The sequence below is a fragment of the Melanotaenia boesemani genome, chromosome 24 (assembly GCF_017639745.1).
Source record: "Melanotaenia boesemani isolate fMelBoe1 chromosome 24, fMelBoe1.pri, whole genome shotgun sequence".
NCBI classification, from domain to species: domain Eukaryota; kingdom Metazoa; phylum Chordata; class Actinopteri; order Atheriniformes; family Melanotaeniidae; genus Melanotaenia; species Melanotaenia boesemani.
In genome coordinates, this window is record NC_055705.1 from 15,669,624 (window position 1) to 15,692,433 (window position 22,810).

The 22,810-nt window shown below is 37.1% G+C and overlaps 1 protein-coding gene across 2 annotated transcripts; it reads left to right on the forward strand.

Annotated features, from left to right (window-relative positions):
- Positions 1–1,015: 1,015 nt before the first annotated feature.
- On the forward strand, positions 1,016–22,111 carry arhgef7b (Rho guanine nucleotide exchange factor (GEF) 7b). Of its 2 annotated transcripts, XM_041979133.1 has the most exons (22): positions 1,016–1,444; positions 4,055–4,138; positions 8,508–8,592; positions 8,809–8,933; positions 9,042–9,246; positions 11,047–11,138; positions 12,465–12,559; positions 13,062–13,157; positions 13,756–13,878; positions 13,966–14,104; positions 14,264–14,323; positions 14,517–14,663; positions 14,853–14,939; positions 15,102–15,180; positions 15,437–15,576; positions 15,682–15,906; positions 16,054–16,147; positions 17,602–17,691; positions 18,078–18,236; positions 19,092–19,188; positions 20,398–20,452; positions 21,260–22,111. In XM_041979133.1, the coding sequence occupies exons 1-22, from the start codon at positions 1,280–1,282 to the stop codon at positions 21,380–21,382; spliced, it is 2,565 nt and encodes an 854-aa protein (XP_041835067.1). In that variant the 5' UTR covers positions 1,016–1,279; the 3' UTR covers positions 21,383–22,111. The 2 variants fall into 2 exon arrangements, with proteins under 2 accessions (XP_041835067.1, XP_041835068.1); XM_041979134.1 differs by lacking the exon at positions 18,078–18,236.
- Positions 22,112–22,810: the final 699 nt, after the last annotated feature.

Consider the following 22,810-nt stretch of genomic DNA (forward strand, 5'->3'; position numbering starts at 1 on the left):
AAGTGCAAGGGTCCTGCGCAGCGGTTCCTAGGTTTGCACTTTTCTGAACTTGGATGACTAATATTTTTCTGAGTTGGAGGCACTTCTCCATTGTGGGTTTTACTGCCCAGGGTGCTCTGATGACCACAGCCACTGCTGTTGCCTTCACTTTCCAAGCTTTCTCTACCTCTTCTTTGAGCCCTTGGTACTTTTCTCATGTTCTTTTTACCTGATGTTGTTGTTATTTGCGATGTCTACAATGTCTGGTTTGTTGGATTTTACCATTTTTCCTGTATCTAGCAGTCCCATCAAGTTAAGATCCCAGAAGATCTTATCTTGGTTGTTCGCCACAGCTTTGGAAGGTATTTCCTATTTTGACTTATAGGCCTCCAGTTTAATTCTGTACAGATATTCCTGTACACTGCACCAGCATGGCTATGGTTGTGCTGTCTTTTCATGCCAGTATCACACACCCTGCTATTAAGGGCTGGATTGTCTCAGTGACCTTTTTGCTCAGCTGTTAATTAAATAAGACACAGGATTACATAGGACTACAAAAAGATGCCAAAAAAGTTAAATAATCACAAAAATTATGCAAAAAAAGTCAAATAATATGGGAAATATTGTATATGTAACACAAGATTACCATGAAGAGACACATAACGGTTTCAAAGACATATAAAATGATCAAAATTAAAGAAAGATAACAATCTGATAAGAAGAAAACACACAATAAAATGAAACCTAAACATTATATCTCATACAAGCAAACATGAAATGACAAAAAAAAATCAAACGTTCATAAAATAATACAAGAATGAACAAAAAATCATATTAAAAATCTACCACGTGCAGAGCTGTAGGCAGAAAGCAGCCAATAGAGGACCAAAAGGGTTAAAGTGATTTAATTTCAGCTGCTTTCCTACTTAAAGCTTTGCGTAAAGAGCCTCGAGCTTGTGATTTGTAAACAAACAACGGAAGCCGTTTCTCACAGCAGCAGCTTGACTCAGGAGCGACCGCTACAGCTGTGCACGAGCCCAAGGTGATGTCGACATCCTCTGGCTGAGGGAGGGCAAAACTGGACAATGCGGTGCTGTTAGAGGAAGGAACAGCCTCGTTTCTCCTGTTCCGCCTCTTTTCTTCTGTGTAGGGAAACAGGCTGGGCATCGAGCCAGTTTGATTGTAATGTTTGTATGAGGAATGTTTGCAGAGCGACTTGCTTCAATTTGGATGAACCTCAAGTAGGACAGGGCTGAGGAGCGAGAGCTGCTGCTGCTTTATGACATTTTGAAATCCAAACATGAATTCAGCCGAGCAGACGGTAACGTGGCTTATTACGCTGGGGGTCTTGGAGTCTCCCAAGAAAAGCATCTCGGATCCAGAGGCTTTCCTCCAGGCGTCTCTGCGGGATGGAGCGGTGCTGTGCAAGCTGCTGGAGCGACTCAGACCCGGGACGGTGGACAAAGTGAGTGGATGGAGGGGTGGGACTATGGCAGAGAAAATAACATAATCATGGATTCAACATGTCCAATATATGGGCTAAATATAAAAAAAAGCACATAAAAACTACTTAATTTACAAAGGTCATTCCCCAAGTTGATTAAATTAGACAACACCGATGAGTTTAAGCTCCAAAAGAAGATTAAACGTTTATCAAATATGATAAAAAACTATTATAAAATTTAAAAGTAAAACACATGTGGTGCATTTGAGGAAATTTGATGTAACATTTGAATTTATGTGTATTTTTTTGTTCAATCAAGAGAGCAGAGTTGCTTGTAGATGTTGATATTGCTAAACTATTCTCATGGTAATGGATAGATGTTGAGGGACTTCAAGAGTCATGCTGTTATTTTGGCACTATAATTTCCAATACAGAAACAGAAAACAATCAAAAGAGACACGTTGAAAAGATGGAAAACAAATGACCACCCAACAATTAAAAGCCAACAAAGGAAAGCAAATTGCATAAATAAATGAAAAGTGGTTGCTAATTTGAAACAGAAATGTGCCCAAAATACCTAAAAATTTAAAGTTATTGCTTAAATTCAAGGCAAACGAAGACGCTGGGTGCACAAATGGGAATTCTGAATAGTAAACACTGAAAAATAGAGACAGAATAAGAACATGCATGCAACAGCTGAAAGTAGGGCACAATATAACTATAAAGAGTTGCAATATGAATGTAAAAAACAAGCTTTAATAGGTTTAAAATAATTAACAGTCTGTGCATTATTACATAACAAATCATGTTTCATCATGTCACCGCAGTGGAGAGACAATTAAAAATTTTACCTGCATGGTAACAATTAATTATTAGCCAGGGGCCCATTGTTTCACGAGACATCAGTGCTTCTCATTTGCTAAAACAGTGATGCTTCTGTTTATGTTTATTTCTTAGAGTAGACATCTGGAGTTGTTCAGTTATCTTCATTATGTGAAGTAAAAGCTCCCCAGTGCGTTATAGGTTATGTTTAACCTTTAATGTTGTCTAATAGAAAAAAATATGTGTATTTATTTTTATATCTGTCAGAGGAAGGATAAAAATAGAAAGATGCAACAAGTAATATGGAAATGTGACCTGTTTCCTGCCAAAAGCACATTACTCTAATAATCCCAGTGAAGTACTGCATTACAACTATTTAAAATACTGCAATGGCATATTCAGCTATGATAATACTTTGTTTTGGCCTATAGATAACCAGAGGGTGTCTGCACTGTGTTCCAAACTATTATGCATGTAGGATTTCAGTTTATTTGGGTTTTAGTTTTCCTGGAAATTTAGCTTGTGTTGTTTCTTCTGTTTGTTTAGATCACTGATAATAATTTCTGATGGGTTTAGTAATTAGTTTCCCCAGGTAAGCTTAATTTAAGGGAAACTGCTTAGGGAGGTTGTTCCACATTATTAAGGAAGTCACAGTTTCCATGCAGTATAGGGAAAAAGAAGAGTCATGTTTTGGGGAGTGAGAAGGAAGACCCCCTTTAGGGTGTCTGAGAGTGTTGAAATGACCTCTTTAAAATCTCTGCAGTTTCTAACTGACCATTTCCTGCCATGGTCTAAAAGGAAGAACCGTGCATTCTGCAATAAATTCAAGCGACAGTCAGTGAGATCCAGGCAGAAGCTATCCATGGACTTCCAAGTTCAATAGATGAGAGTTGTAATGATGATGTCAAAGAAGGGCTCCTATATTAACATGTTGATTTCAGTAAAATGATCTCCTATGTAAAGCAAACATTTTAGTGCATTTTCAGCTCTTTACAACCTATTAAATGTTTTGAAACCGTTATGGATAATATTTGTAACACTATATTTTGATTGATTGGCAAAAGTATGGCTGTTTTAGTAGTTCTGTTTAATAAAATCCAGATTATTATATATCTTAATATGTTTTTTAAAGATTACATACGCTGTAATTTGCATTTGATCTTTTTTGGGTTTATTTTAAAATCCTTTTATTTATTTTTAGGTCTTTAAATGACCTGCACATGCATGTTAATTTGGAAAACAGTGTGCTACTTTGCTGTTTTTTATGTGCTGATACTATAAGCTCCATGAGCTTTCAACATGAGTTAATTTGAATTTTTAAAAATTTAAATGTGATTGAACACCCTCCTCCAGCCACTGCCTTTATCTCCCTGCAGAACACCACGCGCACTGGATTATGTACCTGTCTACGTCACATCCGGCCCTCGGTTTATCCAGCTACTCAAGGACAGAAGACTCTTTTTAAACAAGATATGCTTTCAAGAATTATCTCGACAAATAAAAATACCATATATTGACACAATTATTTTCCACAATCCCTTGCGGCAGTTAAACGTCAAAAAAAGTTTTTTTTTTTTTAAACGAAAAATGTAATTCTAAGCACACGCGCGCTCAATTTTCGTTTTAGCTTGACAGTTGAAACCGGAAGTAGGAGTTATTAGCTTGCTTGATCCTAGAAAGTGGCAAGTAGCAGGATCGCCTGAGATAAGACTGTTTTCAAGCAGAATATTATTTCACTTCTACTTAAAGAGTCAGTTTATGCTTCAGACAAATAGTTGTAATTAAATTTGATTTTTTTTTTCATTGTAGTTTTTCCAGGAACCGAGGAGCGACCACGAGTGTCAGAGGAACATTACGGAGTTTATTAAAGGTTGTGGGGCTTTCGTTGTGGAGGTGAGTCGGTACATCATTAACGTATATCTAGTTGTGTATTTGAACAGTTGGGTAACTCGAAAACACATTGTCCATAGCGTCCATGAACACATGTATCGTCCAACCCTCCCATTAAAAAAACCTATATTTTCAACGGTTTACTAGTGACGTATTTAAGCTGTTGCGCTCCAGTTGGCAGCGCGAGACATCCACCTGCACTGTACTGAACTCGGTAGACGTGACACTGCGATTGTTTTATGATATTCATTCGTATTGAGGGAAACAAGATCAAACAAATATCCTTATATTTACTAATCGTGGTCCAGTTAATTCATTAAAAAAATTTTTGTTTAGCTAATCCTTTATAAACAATCCACCAGCACGTGCACAGTTTACCTCGATTTGATAAGGCGAACAAATGCTAGTGCGAATCACACAATACTAAAGAAACACAATTAGAGCTTTTCGGCTATATTTTTTATCTAATGACTTAAGTAATCATGTCAGGTGCTTTTGAATCTGATGCCAGGGAAAAAAAAAACAAAACAAAAAAAAAAAACAACAGGAAACTGAAAAAGATCATTTATATCCCTGTTAGCATCTCTATTCTTATAACAACAATAACTGTATGGGAAATTGCTGTAACCGAAAACAAAATATTGCCTTGAATTAGAAGACTTTTTTTTTTTTTTTTCACTATTTTAATTTCATAATGCACCCAATGTTTTCAGTGAGGATCAGGTCCTCACTGTGGGCAGGCTTTTACAGCTCTTGGACTCTTTCAGCGGGGATTTAGGCTGTTGTGATATGTGCAGTATGTTGTTTATCTTCATTTGTTGAAATAACACAATACTAGGCTTAGAGCATATGTTGCTTCAAATGTTATAGTGTTAAGCATTTATGGTGCCTTAACACATGTGCACATAGCAGCCCCAAACCATCACAGATGCTGACTTTTACATAATGTTCTAGTAATTGGCCCATTTGCCCCGCTTCTCCCTTTTTTTTTTTAAAGAAGCGCTAGAGAACGTGTCCTTGATTTCTGTAAAAGGAATTAATATAATAATGATATATGGGGCTACATTGATGTGGTGGTTAACTGGTTTGAACCTCGGCTGGGGGAGGTTCAAACAGTGACCTTTCTGTGTGGAGTTTGCATGTTCTCACTGTGTATGTGTGGGTTCTTTCTGGGTACTCTGGCTTCCTCCCATCGTTCAAAGACATGCATGTTAGGGCAGTCTAAATTTTCCTTGAGAGTAAGTGTGAAGGGTGTACCCTGCCTCTCGCCTGTTAATTGCTGGGATAGGCTCCAGCTCCCCCATGACCCTCTGTGGACTAAATGAATGAATTATTATTATTATTATTTTGTCAGATCACACTACATTTTTTCTGTCTTAACTGAGCTTGTGCATAGAGAAGATCATAATAATAATAATTATTCATTTTATTTCACATTGCCTTTCAAGACCCCAAGGACACTTTACAACATTAAAGTAATAACATTAAAAATAAGGCATAAGATGGCAGCATTTTCAGATCTTGCAGAGTTTAAACCTGCATTTCTGGATACAGTTATTTCTTTTACACAGTTGTAGGTGACCTAACTGCCGTGCCGCCTAGGAGTCTCAAAATCATGGCTATTCAGTATAGGTTTTTAGTCTTGTCCCTGCATGTACATAGATGATTCTTTTTGTACCTTTTTTGTCTTATTTTTCAGCATTATAGAACTTTTTTGGTCTATTTTTTAAATGTTACAGAACATTGTTTCACATTTTTGATTTCAAACTTTGATATTGTGCTTATGTTGTCATTTACAGTTTAATGTAGGGTTTAAATTAAATACATTTTTAATTTAATCTACTTTATTACATAGCATCACTGCGTCTGTGCAATATATTTGGCTTCATCTCAATTCCTGTATGAGGTTATGGTAAAAGAAATGTGCTGGTAACACATTTGAAATAGGCCATAGAGAGTTTATTTCTGTCTTGCTGTTCCCAAATGGTGTATTTGAGTTTACTGGGTAGCATTGCTGTCTTGCTGACTATGGTTCATTCGTAGTTATGGAAACAGGAGGCAGAGATTCGCATGGATACAATATTTGACTTGGCACCAGTACTAAATTTGTGGAACTGATGAACAATTAATTAAGACTTGTTTTTTGTTGACAATTAACGCAGCCCAGAGAATTCTTGGACAGTCTGGGTTGTGTGAGTCTGTCATTAATGCAGCAATTGTCTAAAGAATCCTTTCACTAAAGGTGCATGTGGTGTGTTATAGGTTCAAGAGGTCTGTTGTGTTTTAGGTTGTTCTTTTAAAGATTCTGTATTACTATCAGTTCAGAAGCATATCTGTGCATGTGTCTGTGTTTGTATTTAAGTGGGTCATGCCAGGTTGTGACCTGGCGCACAGTGAGGGAGAACAGAGATCTAGTGAATAATGTAGAAAATGACTCTGCTCATCAACACACAGTATTGATCTTTGCATGGAAAAAGCCATAGATTTATAATGGAAAAGAGTACATTATGCAACACCAGAGTCCTTGTGAGAGACATATAACAAGGTATTTGCTCAGGACTTGGAAAGGAATTGAGACATGAAGGATGGGCTTTTAAAAAAATCTTGCATCCCAAAGGAGCAACGGAGAACATAAAAAGATGAAATGAGGAGGAGGAGGGAAGTGGGCTGATGTAATGCAGTCTGCCAGGCAGCCAGTGGATTTTCCAATCAGGTTGATTAGAGGCACGTCAGCCATGTCGCTTGAAGCCAAGGTCTCTGTTACCAACAGTCTGTAGTAATTCTCCCAGACAGTCATCGGACAGGCAGAGGACAAGCCAGACTGAGTGTCCAACAGAGGAGGATTATAGTGGGGACGAAAAATGGCAGCATGAGTGGAGCATGAATAACGAGCTGCACAATCAGTCCGTTAACATTTACAACCACACAACTGGCTTCTGCTATTAACTGAAGTTAGTTGGGGTGATATTGATTTTGTGCATTTAGAGTTCCCTCCCTGTAACATTTAATCAGACGCACCCTATAATCCAGTAAGTAGTTTGACCAATCAGATGCATTTATTTTGAGCGTGCTTTATTTACTAATTACCTTTCACAGCTGCAGGCGTGACTGTTTCAACACGGGCATGTTTAAAGTGAACATAATTACTTTTAATATTTGGTCAGACAGTTTCTGTTAGGTTGCATGCTGAGTTTTTTTTTTTTTTTTATCAGATTCTATAAAAAAAAAGAACAGATTTTCATTCATTTTGATTTAATTAAATTCTCATTAAAACAGCTCCTTTTGCTTAACGTATTGTAAACAGGATTTGTATTTTTTCGTCTTTCTTTGTTGGAAAGGAATGAGACTGTTTCTCTTGGCTGCTGACATTCTTTATGTAGTTCATCGTGTCAGATTTCAGTATTGATTGAGTTTATTCATATATATTACCGGAAGTTGCAGCATATGCCTAAAATGTTTGCGGATGCTGATTCAACACTTGTGAGGGAGGGAAGAGGAAGTTGCACATTGTATCCTGGGTTATTGTCAGCTGGAGAGTTGAAACTATATATGAACTGTTGGCTTTATACAGCAGTGCTCTGATCACCAATTAACCTGTGAGTTTAGATCAACCTAAGTGCAATCTTCAGAGTTAGACTACACTGCAGAAAAATGTAGTTTTAACAAGTGTGTGCAGAAACTGAGAACTTGGGCTGTAAATAATAATTTTGAAATCTTAGTTCATTTTTGATAAAGTAAAAGTGACATTCATACCTCAAACAGTTCCATCTTCATGTCTATGGGATTTAAAGGTCAGTGTGTTTGTGTGTGGTGTACACAAGATTTGGAGCTTTTGACTCTGGACATATGTGATTGGGAGATTACAGGGGTCAGCTCAGACTTTTCGTAATCCTGCTCCAGACTGCAAGGATGGAAAACCCCTTTACAATCTGTGTTTCTTCTTTTATAGGCTAATGTACTGCAGTTCTTCAAATTGTGAATGTGATAAGTGATTCAAGCTTTTAACAAGTAAAATAAGTTGAAAGAGATCTTAAAACCAGACAATTACTTTCTTAAACATGTATTACCACTGTTATTGTTGCAGTGCACTTTAAGGTAACTGCTTCTACATTATTATTTGTTAACACATAATTGTGGTATCTTTAATCTAATGTCCACAAGTCTGTGGGATAATTTGTGCAAACATTTGATTTGGATTATAAAAGCAGAGCCATTTTAGAAAAGACAGCTGTGTGTTCTTGATGTGATGTTATAAAAAATGATAAATGTGAATATTTCTATTTCTATGCTTTGCCTCAAAGTCCTTTATGACATATATTATTGTTGTTCACTAAAAGATCTTTCATCTCTCTGTGGTATACTTTCCTTTAAGCCTTTCGAGGTCAATGACTTGCTGCAGGGACTGAACTTCTCCAAAGTACTGAACTCCTTGGTTGCTCTTAACAAAGCTACAGAAGGTAAGAGTCTTGTGTTTAAGGCTGAAATCCAGTTATTTTGTTGGATTTGTGTCTGTTTTGTCTTCTTCTTTTGTGTTCATTATCAATAATAATCAAGAATTCAAATAATTTTATTAAAAGTTGTGTAGTTCTGTTTGTAAATTTTTAATATTACATTATCATTAGATGACATAAATTACTGTATAATTATTTAATTGAAGCATTATGTATCTACAGATTTAGGGGTTTCTGGAGACACAGTGTGTGTGCCGCACTCCTCAACTCTGAGGATCAAGTCATTCGACTCTCTGAACACTCAGAGTCGCTCCTCAAAACTGCTGCAGCCTCAGTACCGCAGCCTGGTGAGTCACCATGACGATGACACAACCACACAACTTAAGGGTTCACAGCAGCTAAGTTTAACATGCAACCGTTTTTAAGTTTCCACCTCTTACTCTTCTCTTTCTCAGGATATGTCGGAGGGCAGTGGGTGTGGCCAGCTGCTGGTCAAAGCGCGCTTTCCCTTCCAGCAGACCAATGAGGATGAGCTCTCCTTTTTTAAGGGTGACATCATCAGCGTTAGCAGGCAGGAGGAGGGGGGCTGGTGGGAAGGCTCGCTGAACGGCAAGACTGGATGGTTCCCCAGTAACTATGTACGGGAGCTTAAAGGAAGCGGTAGGCGCTGCTTCTCACTGCTGCAGAAGTAGTGCATCCTTAATGTTACTGTTATTTTTCAGCATAGTATCTAGAGAAGAGAATTAGCTCCTTTTTTAGTATGTGTAACTTGCTATTTTGTTTTGTTTACCACCTTCAGGTAAGCCAGGCCCATTCACTTATAAAAACATGCTGTTCCATCTGATCCGAACTACAAGACAGAAGCTCTCTCTATGCTTGCTTTGTGTTAAAATACAGTAAAATAAACAATGAAGAGAAAAATAGCTTTATAGCAAACATAACAGAGAGAGATTGTTTTCTAAAGGAGTTAGAAAAGCCAATTACACAGACAGATAAACTCTACCAACGGATTTCCTGCAAGTCTGTTTTGACTGACGATAACATCTTGACCTCTTTTAGCTGCAGTATGATTTCCTAAAGACTGTGCAGATTTAATTTGATTTGTCGTCATGGATCGGAAAATTCCCCTCATTTGTCATCTTGTTTTGATTTAGTTGGCTTGACTTTTTCAAATAAAGAGGAAAGGCAGGATTTAATTCAAGGGCTTAATCCCCTAAAGCTATGGATACAATGCATTGGTTTTATATAAGTTTGGTTGTATAACCCTCTAAATCAGCAATAATTCCAACATATCTGAATTTACAAAAGTTAATTCATTTTAATGTCATGAAATGCAGTTCATGTTTTTTTCCAGAAGAAATATGAGATGTATGGCTCTGCAGCTACTGCTGTTATTCACCGTAAGAGTTGTCTGTTTGTGGCTCATATGATTGGCTTGGTGAGTTGTGTTACTTTTGGAGTAGAGAAGTCAGGAAGCTTCACAGGGACACAAAGACAGGAAGTTCCAAAGCTGCTGCATGAAAAGGAACTTCCTGACTTAAAGCTCACAGCAGAAAACGACGACGATGAGATGGTGAACTTACATGGAGTTGGAGTTGTTTGATGTGTCAGGCAGCAGGTTCACATAGGAGATAACAAGGCTATGAGAGCTGTGTTTTTTTATGAAATAAACAGCAGTGACTTTGTCTGTTATCTGGGTTTTCTCATGAAAATACTCCTGAAACGGATCCTTATCTGTGTTTGGATAAAGAGCTATAGGAGAATTGTTTTTCCTATGGTTTGCTTAAAAGAAATAAAAAGGGACAGTTTGGAAAGAATATTAATATGGGTAATTTAACTTTTGAGTAGTAGGTTTTTTTCTCTCCAGTCATCAAATAATTTAAAAAAGTACATTAAGGTAGTCATTATAGCATGTTGTTATAGCTTTACAGTATAAAGTCTACAAAGTCCAAGTTTTAACTGACATGTATGACTTCTATAATGGCAAACCCACTACAGGCCATACAGTGCTGTAATAACAATAGCTAAACAGTAAAAGGACAGGACATTCTGGAGTCAGTGCTTTCTAACTTTTAATCAGTGGATGTCCTACATACTGTAAAGACCACAACACTGCCCTGCAGCTGGGAAATGTTCATGCAGATAAAGACATTTTTGTGTTCTTTTGATTATTGGATGCAGCTTGATAGGAGTTGGTATCTTTCTTCAAAGACGAGACAGAGAATACAAAGCAGTGCGCTATTGATTATTTTTGTGTGGTCAGAACTGTAATTTTCTTTTATAAAGCTAGTAATCCTACTTGCTTTTTTTCTGTGCTTTTATTTAAAAACATGTAGACGTTTCATTTAGAGAAGAAAACTGTAAAGCCATGATTTAAAACTTTCTGCCTTTATATTGTTTGTTGGTGAGAATTTTGACTCTACTTCTTGACCATTAATTCTCAGATTTCTCTGTTTATAGACAAAACAGGGGACAAGCCAAAGTCTGGGACATTGAAAAGTCCACCAAAAGGCTTTGACACTACCATCATCAGTAAGACGTACTACAATGTGGTGAGCATCCTGATCTTATTAAAGTTGTGTTTGAAGAAGTGCTTTCACACATTAAATTGGGTTTTAACTTTGTCAAGATAAGAGAAATATATCTACAGGTTCTCGCTTCCACCTTTCCTATCAGTTTAGGGTTGATATTAAGTTTGTTAGAATTAAATATAGCTTAGACTTTTAATAAATGGTTTTCATAAAGATCAACTCTCCTCTGCTACAGCTATTAAATCAGACTGGTGGAGTGACCTGATATAATGGATGATTGTCACATGTGTGCCTGCTTTTGTGGACCTTCACAATCAATCATTTTTCATGCACACATTTAATTAATGATCCTGTGGCTGTGTATGTGTGTGTTTAGGCATGCAGTCATTTGTGGATTCTGCATGGCACCCCTACATGTGTCATGTGTGTGTGCCAGAGTGCGGCAAATTTAATGTAGGTTATTTATTCCATCCCAGTGGTTTCTGGGGCAGCCTTGCTCCAGGGTTGTCTCCTTCTGGTGTGAGTGTTTGTGAGGGTTTTAATAATGCAGCAAGATGTCACCATCTCTCTAGACAGTCCATCTTCGGCTGGGGCATCTGAGTTTCTCATGTACGCAGACAGATGCACATGCACACACTCAGGTAGTGCCTGAAGTCAAAGATGTTCCCAGACACAAATGCACTTATCTTCGAGACGAGTGTTTTTCCCCTTAAAAGGACATAACCCTCACAGTGTTTTGATAGAAGCCTGTGTAATTAGAAGATTCAGGCTTTGGGAGTTTTTATCTGTTTGTGAATGTTCTTAACGGCGCTGGCCTCATCTCGGTCCTCTTAGAAAGATTTTAAATTAAAGAAATGCATACTTACTGTATGATTGTAACTACTGTCAAGCACAACTTCCACCAGACCCGAGAGGAGACACGATTACTTGTCTAACATTGCACAATTCTTTATTAGAAACCTCATTCATTTGAGCTTTCTAATCTCACAGGAAGATCAGCCAATTAGCTTGTGCTGTCTTAGCTGCTCAGTCCAATATTACAGGTATCGAAGGGTCCAATAAATCTCGTCATTAGCGTCATTTAAAAATTACATTTCCAATGAGAGCTTAGTCTTTATAGACTCGTTTTAACCTGCTAGTAATCTGTTTCTTCTCATTAAAACTCTGGACTGAATTCTTGTATTAGAAAATTTTCTCCTGTGGATCCTTTTTTTAAATGAATTTTCTTGAGATTTTTTTTTTTGTATGGTAAATAATACATTACTCATATCTTTTTACAGTTTCTACATTGCTACCCCTCACTGGCAGCAGGCACTATAAATGTCTAAGTATGATGTCTCTTGTCAGGTCCTGCAGAACATCCTGGAAGCAGAGAGCGAATATTCGAGGGAGCTTCAGAGTCTATTGGGTTCATACCTTCGTTCACTTCACCCCACAGACAGGTGAATTATTTTTACACTTTTCTTTCTATTCTGCAGGGTTTAATTTAAAGACAGTGCAGCACACACACAAGCAGATCTCTTAGAGTAGCATCTTGCATATAACTCTTGTCAGAATTGCAGTTTATTAATATAGACTATACTATATTTCACATATACTAAATATATTTCATTAATCATCACATTCTTATTGAAATAATAAGGCAGTATTTTTTATTATACAGTGGTACATGTACTGAATACCACTGCAGAATGTCTGAATAGAAGTTAAATGTTATTTTAACTACAGAGTTAATCAACAAATGTAAGTTCCATCCATCCATCCATCCATTTCTTACTGCTTATTGCAGTTCAGGGTCATGGGAAAGTTGGAACTTATCCCAGCAATTAGAGGGGAAAGGCAGGATACAGCCTGGATAGGTCTCCAATCTATCGCAGGGCCAAATGGAAGTCAGCGAATGATGAACTTAACATTCCTGCTTACTTATTTTTTTCTGTTTTACAGACTCAACAGCATTGATATCAGCCATATTCAGGGAAATCTGGAGGAGATCTCAATCTTTCAACAGATGTTGGTTCAGTCTTTGGATGACCAGACCAAGTCAGTATACATTCTGTTTTTAATTGTAGCACATATGTTGGAATGCAGCGTTTAGAGACAGTCATTTTTTGTCATCACTACTTGGCTAAACATTGATTTTTTTCCTTTTTAGCAATTCAGTGTATGAGAAAATTAATGTTATAAATGAGTAAGTATAGTAAAGTAAATGGATGAGCTGATACAACCAACAAAACTTGAAGTTATCTTGGCCATTTCCTTCTTTATTTTATTTGTCTTTATATTTATTTCAGTATGTTAGTTTTGGACTGGTTTTCACATATACATACTGTACACATTTATCAAAACTTTAAATTTGGTTTCAACCTAACTTCCCATCGATAATAGAACCTGAACTATACATGCTAGCATCCTCTTTAACTAAAATGATATCCTCCCACTTCACTTAAAAACAGAGAAGTTCAAGGTGTTGTACACCTCATGGGCACATATAGCAACAGAGACATCTAGTGGTCAAGTAAAGTCTTGCAGCCAGTGTTTAGTGCAGCACAGGGCAGCAAGGGATTGAAAATTATTGTAAAAATAGCTTTGATAATTACTGCCCATGTTTAATGTAATATTTTGATTGTCATTTATGTAGACTCCCTGAGAACCAGCAGAGGATTGGAGGTTTTTTTTTAAACTTGATGCCCCAGATGAAGATCATCTATGTGGCGTACTGCTCCAATCATCCATCTGCTGTTAATGTACTCACACAACACAGGTATAGCCTGAAAAATACAGTGTGCATGAAACAAACTCACAAAGCAAAAGCATGCTTATTTGGTGTGTATTGTGATGTGTATGGTAGTGAGGAGTTGGGGGAGTACATGGCGTCAAAAGGGGCATCGAGTCCAGGGATCTTGGCACTGACCACTAGTTTGAGTAAACCCTTCACCAGACTGGAGAGATACCCTGCACTGCTGAAAGAACTGGACAGACATATGGAAGTGAGCATGAATCTGTTTAGATCATTCTTTAGTACTTAAGTTATTACGACTTATAATAACTTCAGTACTTTTTTTATTTCTTTTGAACAAGTATAATGATAGAAGACAAATATATTTTTTTCCTTGTGTTGTAATGTTTACTATATTCATGTTTTATAGGAGCAACACCCTGACAGAGCTGACCTCCATGCTGTAATGGCAGCCTTTAAAGACCTTGCAGTAAGTTACACATTCATCTATAAGATTAATCTAATGTGCGTAATATACAGTCAGCTAATATTTTTATTTTATTACTTAAGCTCATATACCTTCATTAATTCTGTGTTTTTCTATTGCTGCTTTCAGTAATATCAGTCATAGCACTTTTCGTCAGTACATCTATGCCCTTGTGTTGCTTTTATTTGTTCTTTAGGCTCAGTGTCAGGAGGTGAGGAAGAAGAAAGACCTGGAGCTGCAGATTTTAACAGAACCAATCAGAAACTGGGAGGGAGATGACATCAAAACTCTTGGCCCAGTTCTCCACATGTCCCAGGTCACAGTTCACACACAGAATTGCCAGGTACTTATCACAAAGTACACTCTGACTTTGAATACTTTCTTCATCATAAATGAGTCTAAATTAAGTTTCTAATAACTTGATTTATGTTTGTTTGCGTTGTTTTGATCTGAGCTAGTGACTAAACCACATGAACAACATTTTTTTTAGTTTAGTATAAAAGCTTTTTTTTTCAAATTATTTTAATTTCAGGAGTCAAATGAACGCCACCTAGTCCTCTTCCCTCACACTCTGCTCCTGCTGTCTGCCAGTCTGAGAATGAGTGGATTCATCTACCAGGTATATCTGCAATACACAGCCTTTTACCTTACTAACAACACTTGTACTATTATTATAAATAACATTCTTAAGCAGATATTCTTAAGTTGTTTAAGCTTTTGAACAGCACAGCACATACTTGTGAGCAGTCAGAACCAACACTGTGCTTCTGCGTATCTGTAGGGGAGGATGCCATTAACAGGAATGCTCATCTCTAGAATTGAAGATGGAGAAAACTTGCGGAACGCTTTTGAGATATCTGGTGAGCCATCACTGACTTTTTTTTCCCCACCTGTACTCATTTATATAACCTCTCATTATGTTAACTACTCTACACCAATTACCTGATGGTGCAATCATGATCAATTTACTGTCGAGCACACTTCTGTTTACTTTGTGGTTTCTTCCCTAAATTTCTGATACTGTAATAGCTGGCATGTATGTGGTCAGTTAAAACAATAGAAAAGAAGCTGAAAAAACTTTGTATTTGTGAATAATTTTAATGATGTTTTCTGCAGGAAGCCATTGTGAACGGATACAGGTAGCTTGTAACACTCAGCGCGATCTACAAGACTGGCTAGACCTTCTCACCAAACACACACACACCACACCGCTTGCTCACACACACTTGCACAAGCCTCAGTCCGTCTGCCACACAGTAAGCCTCCATCTGTTGTAAGAGAATATTTCTATTAACCTGTTGGTTGACTTTCATCAGTCTCACTTCTCTTTTGTTCTACCTTCTTTGCCCTTTACTTCTCAGCTGCCCTCCCACCCCATCACTCCATCCAGACACTCAGAATCTCGTGGGGGGAGCAGTGGAAACACTTACCACACCCTGCCTCATGCCTCTTCTTATGGGATTGGCCACAGTAGCAGTCCTATGTGGGGGCCCCTGGAGCCACCAAGCACCCCCAAACCCTGGAGCCAGAGCTGCCTTCGCCCTGCTCCTCCTCTCCGACCCGCTGCTGCTCTCTGCTTCAAAGAGGTGCTGAACACTGACCTCTTAAAATGATTAATACTTGAAATACCTTCACTTATACAAATTATTTTGTCAGAGAATGTGAGCAAATATCTGTGTTCATATATTTATGCTGAAAGTAATTTTTATTCCTCTGTATTTCATCTTTTAAAGGACATGAATAAAAGTCCTAAGAACATGAAGAAGCTGCTCCCGAAGAGGAAGCCTGAGAGGAAGCCTTCAGAGGAAGACTTCACTGTCAGAAAGAGTAAGTACAACACAGTTCAAAGAGAAAGAAAAACATTATTGTAAAAAGAAGAAAAAAGCTATCCTTGATAAACTTTATAGTATCATTGTGTAACATTTTCTAACATGTAGTGGTTAAGTTAAAGGAAGCAATCATCTCAACTGCCATCTACCCATCGTGGTGTAAGAAATTAGAAAGAAGATACCAGATCTGTGAAAAAACGTCCAAAACAAGTGACAGTATTAGTTAAAAAAGCCCAAAACAATCTGACCTTACTGACCACCTGGTCAACAACGAGAAATATATTATCGAATTAAATAAAACTCCCCCCTCCGTTGTATCAGAGTAGTCAGTGGAGAAAGAAGCTTTTAGGTCCTTGAACGCAGCAAATCCACAGTGAAAAACACTGTGACACCCCAGCAAATATACATGATGTCCTGTGTTGTTACATTGGGCGTCTTGGCATGCAACCTGCAGCATGCAGGATCTGAAATGTCTTTGTGGTCGAATCTAGTCTTTCAAAATATTTTGTTTGCACTTTACCCACTGAGTTCTCAACATTGTCATCTGTGTGAATTGAGAGAAGATGGAGGGGGTATGGGATTGTGACAAGGAAGACAAACTCAGCAATTTATGCTTGTTTAGTCAAAATACTTCTTTTGATCAATTGTAAATAAGCAAAGGGCCCAAAAATCCTGCAACCCTGTGACTTTGAGCATTTGGAACTGACTCAAACACTTTAAAAAGAAGCAGTAATGTGCAAACCTACCAATTTTCCTTGTCTTCTCAACAATACTCTTTGTCCTTGCCTTTTATGGCAGTAGTATGGCTATTCTCATGTGTACAAGGACAACAACTCAAAGTAGTTAGATGCTGATAAAAACATAATTTTAATAAAATAATCATGTAACTTTAAAATTCTTTTGTCAGGTTTTTACAAAACTGTACAAAGATTTTGCATAATGATCCATAAATTACAACTGCTTGTGTAATCTTTACCATAGGTGTTGAGAAATATACTCTTTAAACTATTTCCTGCTTGGTTATATCAAAAAGGATGAGGTGTAATGTCATAAATATGAACGTTAGAATAAAGTATTAACAAATTAAAAGGAAAAAAATGTCATGAATTGAGTTTGTGTTACAGAACATTAAAGACGGTGAGCAGCAAACAGCCCATAGAAGCATCATCAAAACTAGTTTAAGCTAATGAAAAATAATCAACTGATTATTCTTAGACAAACACGGTTAAACAGTGGTATCACATTTTGTTTTACTTGTTGTAGAAACCTTGTGAAATTACCCATGCATCTTTGTTCTTTCTTAAAACGAATCTGTTATAGTTACGTTCTTTATTCAGTCTTGTAGACAACCGTAGATTTTATTTACTAGTGGGTGGCTGCAAGTCTCCAATATTTGGGTGAGAATTTTACTTCCCTTTATCCGTTCATACCCATGTCTTCTCCTCGTGTCAGGTACAGCAGCTTTGGAGGAGGACGCTCAGATACTGAAAGTGATTGAGGCATATTGTACCAGTGCCAAGACACGACAGACTCTCAACTCAAGTGAGTTTGAACACAATAAGCCCCCAAGCTCTTCTGTCACATATGCTTCAACTCACAGCTACTGTTTGTCTTATTGCAAATCACTGTTTCTTCTGCTTTCTTCACTAACAGTGTTTTTCTCTCTTCTCTCTTTTTATGTCTTACTACCATTTATCTGCTTTCCTCAACCTCAAATTATTGTCTTATTTCTAAACCGTATTGATTTTATCATCATCATCCCTTCTATTTGTGTCTTCCTTTTATTATCCTCTATTTCCAATGATTTATCCTACACAAACCTTTTTTTTTATTATTTATTTATCCTTGCATTGTCATTATTGTCATATTTTGTGTGTGATCTATACTACCCCAACACCTGTACACCTGTACCTTACAACACTGTAAAGCCTGGCAAGGAACTGACCTCATGCACAACCACGTGCTGGCTGACACCGGGCTTACTGTGGCAGGTATCCCTGGCAACCTGCCATGTTCTGACCAGTCAGAAGACTCGGATTATGACAGTATCTGGAGTTCCCATAGTCACAGAACTGCCTCGTTTTCTCGTAAGATATTGGTGTTGCAACCCAATAATATGTAGGCAACCAATTAGTTTACTCTTAGTGACAGATGTGTGTGTATGTAAATTGGTATGTCACTTCAACCCTTTCATTTGTTGTTGTATGTCTGTCTGCTTTTGAGTGCTTTGTTGTTAATCTTTTGTGCCAGGCATGATCGTATTCAGTAAGCTTCAGTAAGCACATGTCTCTGTGTTTTAATGGCTAAGTGGGTGTTTGACTGCATGCAAACAAAGCAAGCTGACTGTGGTTGGTGAACACATTAGCCAGTTAAGTGTACAGCTGTACCACCAAAAGTGTACAAAGACATCTAATTTAATGCCAGGTTTTTACACTAAGCTTTCTTCTGATATTTTCATGATTTATTTATAGTTTGGTTTAGAATTAGAAACTTTCCAATTTGATATTACATAAGAGGAACAATAGCACAAACACTTCTCAATTTAGAGAAGTATTTTTTTTCTTAGTGAAAATGACTTAATTAAATATTACATGATGCATACATAGTGTCTTTTGCGTACTGTTTTCCTCATTGAAATAGATGTGCTTACTGCCATTTCCAGGACTTTATATTGGTTTTTAATTTGATGCTTTGTGGAAAAATAAGAAAATAAGACACTGCAATACATGGGGGACAGAAGACACACCTGATTTATGGCTAAAGAATGTTGTCAGCCTTTTCTAGCCATGTAACTCTGACAAATGTATTTAGACTCCTCTGAGAGCATAAAGGTGTTTGCTTACTTTTAGTTTGCAAGTTTTCTCTTTTCATTTATGTTTCCCAAATGAAATGGAATTTTTTTTTTTGGGAAACAACTATTAACGTTGCAATCGTTTTTTCAGGCTCCAGCAGGAAGGATGTTCAAATGTTGTTCCCAGAAGAGGAAAAGATTATTGTTGAGGAAACTCGGAGCAATGGGCAGACTGTAGTGGAGGAACGGTGAGAATTTTTTTTTTTGTGAAAGCATAACTTATCTTCATTGCATACAAATTATGTTTTGCTAAAACAGAGGATGTAGAAAATTTTAAGTCTTCTGCAGCCTATAAAGAATGCACATGTGGTGACACAGCAGCTTTCTCTGCCATTTTGGGGGCACCTGGCTACTTTTCATGCTTAAACTTTCAGGTTTCTCACAAGTAAACTGTTAAAAACGTGTCTAAAACACGCTGGAAAGAAGCATCCTTACCATGATAAGTTTGCAAGAGCTGTGAAGAGTCGTTACGATGCATACTCATCAAGCTGAAAATATGTTTATATGTTAATTATTTTTCTGACATTTTGATTTCAAAATCAAATATATTATCTGTTCATTTTTGATAACTTATGTCGTAAAAGGAAAAGACATATGTAGAAATATACAGGATTAATTCATTATGAACATCTTGTTTAAGCAAAAAAAAAAAAAAAGTAAAAATATGAAACCAGTCAAAAATGTCAATCAAAAGGATATTAATTTATTACAAGAACAATAAAATATACAAAGAATTTTACTGGATCTGATGGCAGATCTACTCTGAAACTGAAAAGATGAGCAGTTCTGAATGTTGTGAGTGATTGTGTGACGGAACAACACTGGCGGAGGAAAGTGATGTTCTCATCTGCACATGAGTGTAAGCAGATCGGTACCGCTGCATTTAAAATCACGTACTTATTGCATCTGTAGCCTGTAACCCTTTCTACATGATTTCACAGGTGTTTCACCTCATCTGCTCTCTCATTATCCTGATCATCCAGCAGACACTTTGTAAATGCAGCCACCGTTACTCCTCCTCACATAAAGCCCAAACTGTCCTTATATCCAAACCACAAGTAAAAATGTACTGTGCATATAAGATGCTCATCAGAAATCTTGAATAAGATGGAGATTAAAAAGACTAGAGCTGAACCAATGCAGAAAACACTGCAGGTAGATCCAAAACGGCAAATACTTCCACAATACTGTTCATTGATGACGTCTGTTCTCTATATGCAGAGGTGGATTTATTAAGTTAATCCTGCTTTTTGGTTTAGTGTGAGTGAAGCAAAATACAAACACATGTTTTAATAAAGCCAAGGTGATGATGAATATGCAAGTTGATGACAGTAAAATATAGATTAACAGTTTAAAATGACTTGTTAAAGTAACGATGAGTTGTTTTGTTCGTGCAGAAGTCTGGTGGACACTGTATACAGTCTCAAAGATGAAGTCCAGGAGCTCAAACAGGCAAGTTTACTTCTTTTTTTTTTTTTTTTTACAAAAAAAATGTTCTTGCTGTCATCAGTTTTCTGCTAAATATCTTTTTAAAGGTTTGAAATTAGGTTAAAAAACCCACACACTCATTATTTTTAAGGGTATTTAGACATTCTACAGGAAGGAGGCTGATGTTTTATATAATTTAGAAAAGAAAGTCATTCGTAAGACAATGTCTGCTAATAATAACATGTTTTTACAGTAGCTGCAGATTGGAGATGATGGTTAAACCTCAGTCTTAAGTAGGAAAGATATTTTGAGGTGTGAAGAACTCTTGAAAGTGATGAGCTACAGACATGGAGTCATGATTCTTGAGGGCCGTTGTCCAGGAGGTTTTAGAAGTTTCCCTGCTCCAACACACCTGACTCAAATAAATGGGTAATTAGCAGTCTCATGCAGAACTTGACATCAAGCTCTGCATAAGCCTGAATCATGTGCGTTGCAGCAGGGAAACTTGTAAAACCTCCAGGACAACAGGCCTTGAGGACCAGGATGCACTGAAATGTCATTGAGTTGGTGCCTGTATCATTTTCCCAGTTCTGTGAAGACAATTACAACATCACCTGACTTCAAAAGTGTCCATGAAAAACATACTTGTAACCAAGGAAACGCAATGTGGGAATTTGCAAACTGATGAAAGTTTAACACATATGAAGATGTCAAAATATGGTGACAACACATTGAGTTTATTATAATAGCAAGTACAGCACTTCTTCGATATTGTCACTTCTGCTTTCTTTGACTTAAATTCTTCTCTGGTCCTTCCACTCTTTTATTCAGGACAACAAGAGGATAAAGAGGACCCTGGAGGAAGAACAGCGAGCGAGAAAAGAGCTGGAGAGGATCGTCAGGAGAGTTCTGAAGAACATGAACGACCCAACCTGGGATGAGACTAACCTCTGAAATCAAGATATATCCAAACCAGGGACCAGTTCGGACTTTTAAATGACCAAAAACATTCAAGCCACGTGGACGGACGATGCAAGTAGTTCATGCTGCTTTTCGACATCCATCCATTTATTTTAGTTTAACTCTGACCGTGACCCATGTGCCAAACTGTGGACCAAGAGGTAATGCCTGCCAGCCATCGGTGAATCCATCCCAATAGACAAAAACGCTGTGAAGCCATGAAGCTGGTAAGCATGAAGACATCATTATCTGCCATAGCGTTTTCTTTTCTCTCCAAATTAGCTACATTTAGAACAATCACTACTTCCTTGTTTAATAATGCTTTTGTTACTTATTCCACTTTTTGTATGAAATCAGCTATTGTAAGGACAGTGTTTTCTTTACTGTTCTGGTGCATGAATACATGACTTATACATTTTCCAGGAAACACTCGAGCAGTATATAATTTAAATATCATTTAAATAGAAAAATGCAGATGCTTTATTTCATTAAAAACTATTTTAATGCAGTTTCAAATAGTAAATCATAGCGGCCCCACCTAAAATAAGTCACAAGCTAATTATAAAGTTGGTTGTACTGCTTCTTTAAATGAAACCTAAATTAACAGCACTTATATTCAGCCTCGTGAGATTCAGTCTAATGAAAAATTAATAAAATCTTATTATTATCTTTTGAAAACTAATGCAGCTGTGATGGAAATTTGCTCAGGATTTACTAAAGAATCAAAACAGTGAATAGACGTTTTGGAAGTTGCACTCTATTACACTAAATTAATGTTTGGAGGATTAAACCAAAACTTTTACATACTGATCTGATTCAATTAACTGAAAGGTTAGATAATATTATCCAGTTTCTCAAATCAACCCCACCCTGAAAGTGTTTCCACCAGTAACTACTTTTTCTGTCAGACGCTCTCAGGACTTAAATGATATAAGTTTCTAGCTCCAGATTAACATCCATTTAAAATTTCATAATAAATCAATGCAATATTTAGAAGTACATAAAATGTGATACTGTACGGCCTTGTAGAGTAATAAAAATCCAAGCATCTGGGCTGCTGCACTGCCTCCTGAGCAAAGTCTGTTCAATGCAGATGTAGTTAAATTTGTGAAGCCCAGGAACATCTTTTATAACTTGAAATAAAACCTGTGGAGGTTGTCTGAATGTGTGTGCTTCTGCTCTAATAAGTTAGCTCTAGCCTTTACATTCATAAGTTACCGAGTGAGAGCTTATGAAAAGTACTTTAGTTCTGCTAAACAAGACCAAAACAGATGAGCTCTAATCTAATTCTGCTGGTCATCAGTGGTCATTATAAAGGCCAATCAGGGAAATAATTTAGTTATTTTTCTCCATTATTTATTGCCTCAATATGAAGTTAAGATTATTTGTTAGTCTATTTCTTTTCAAAATACATCAGGAAAT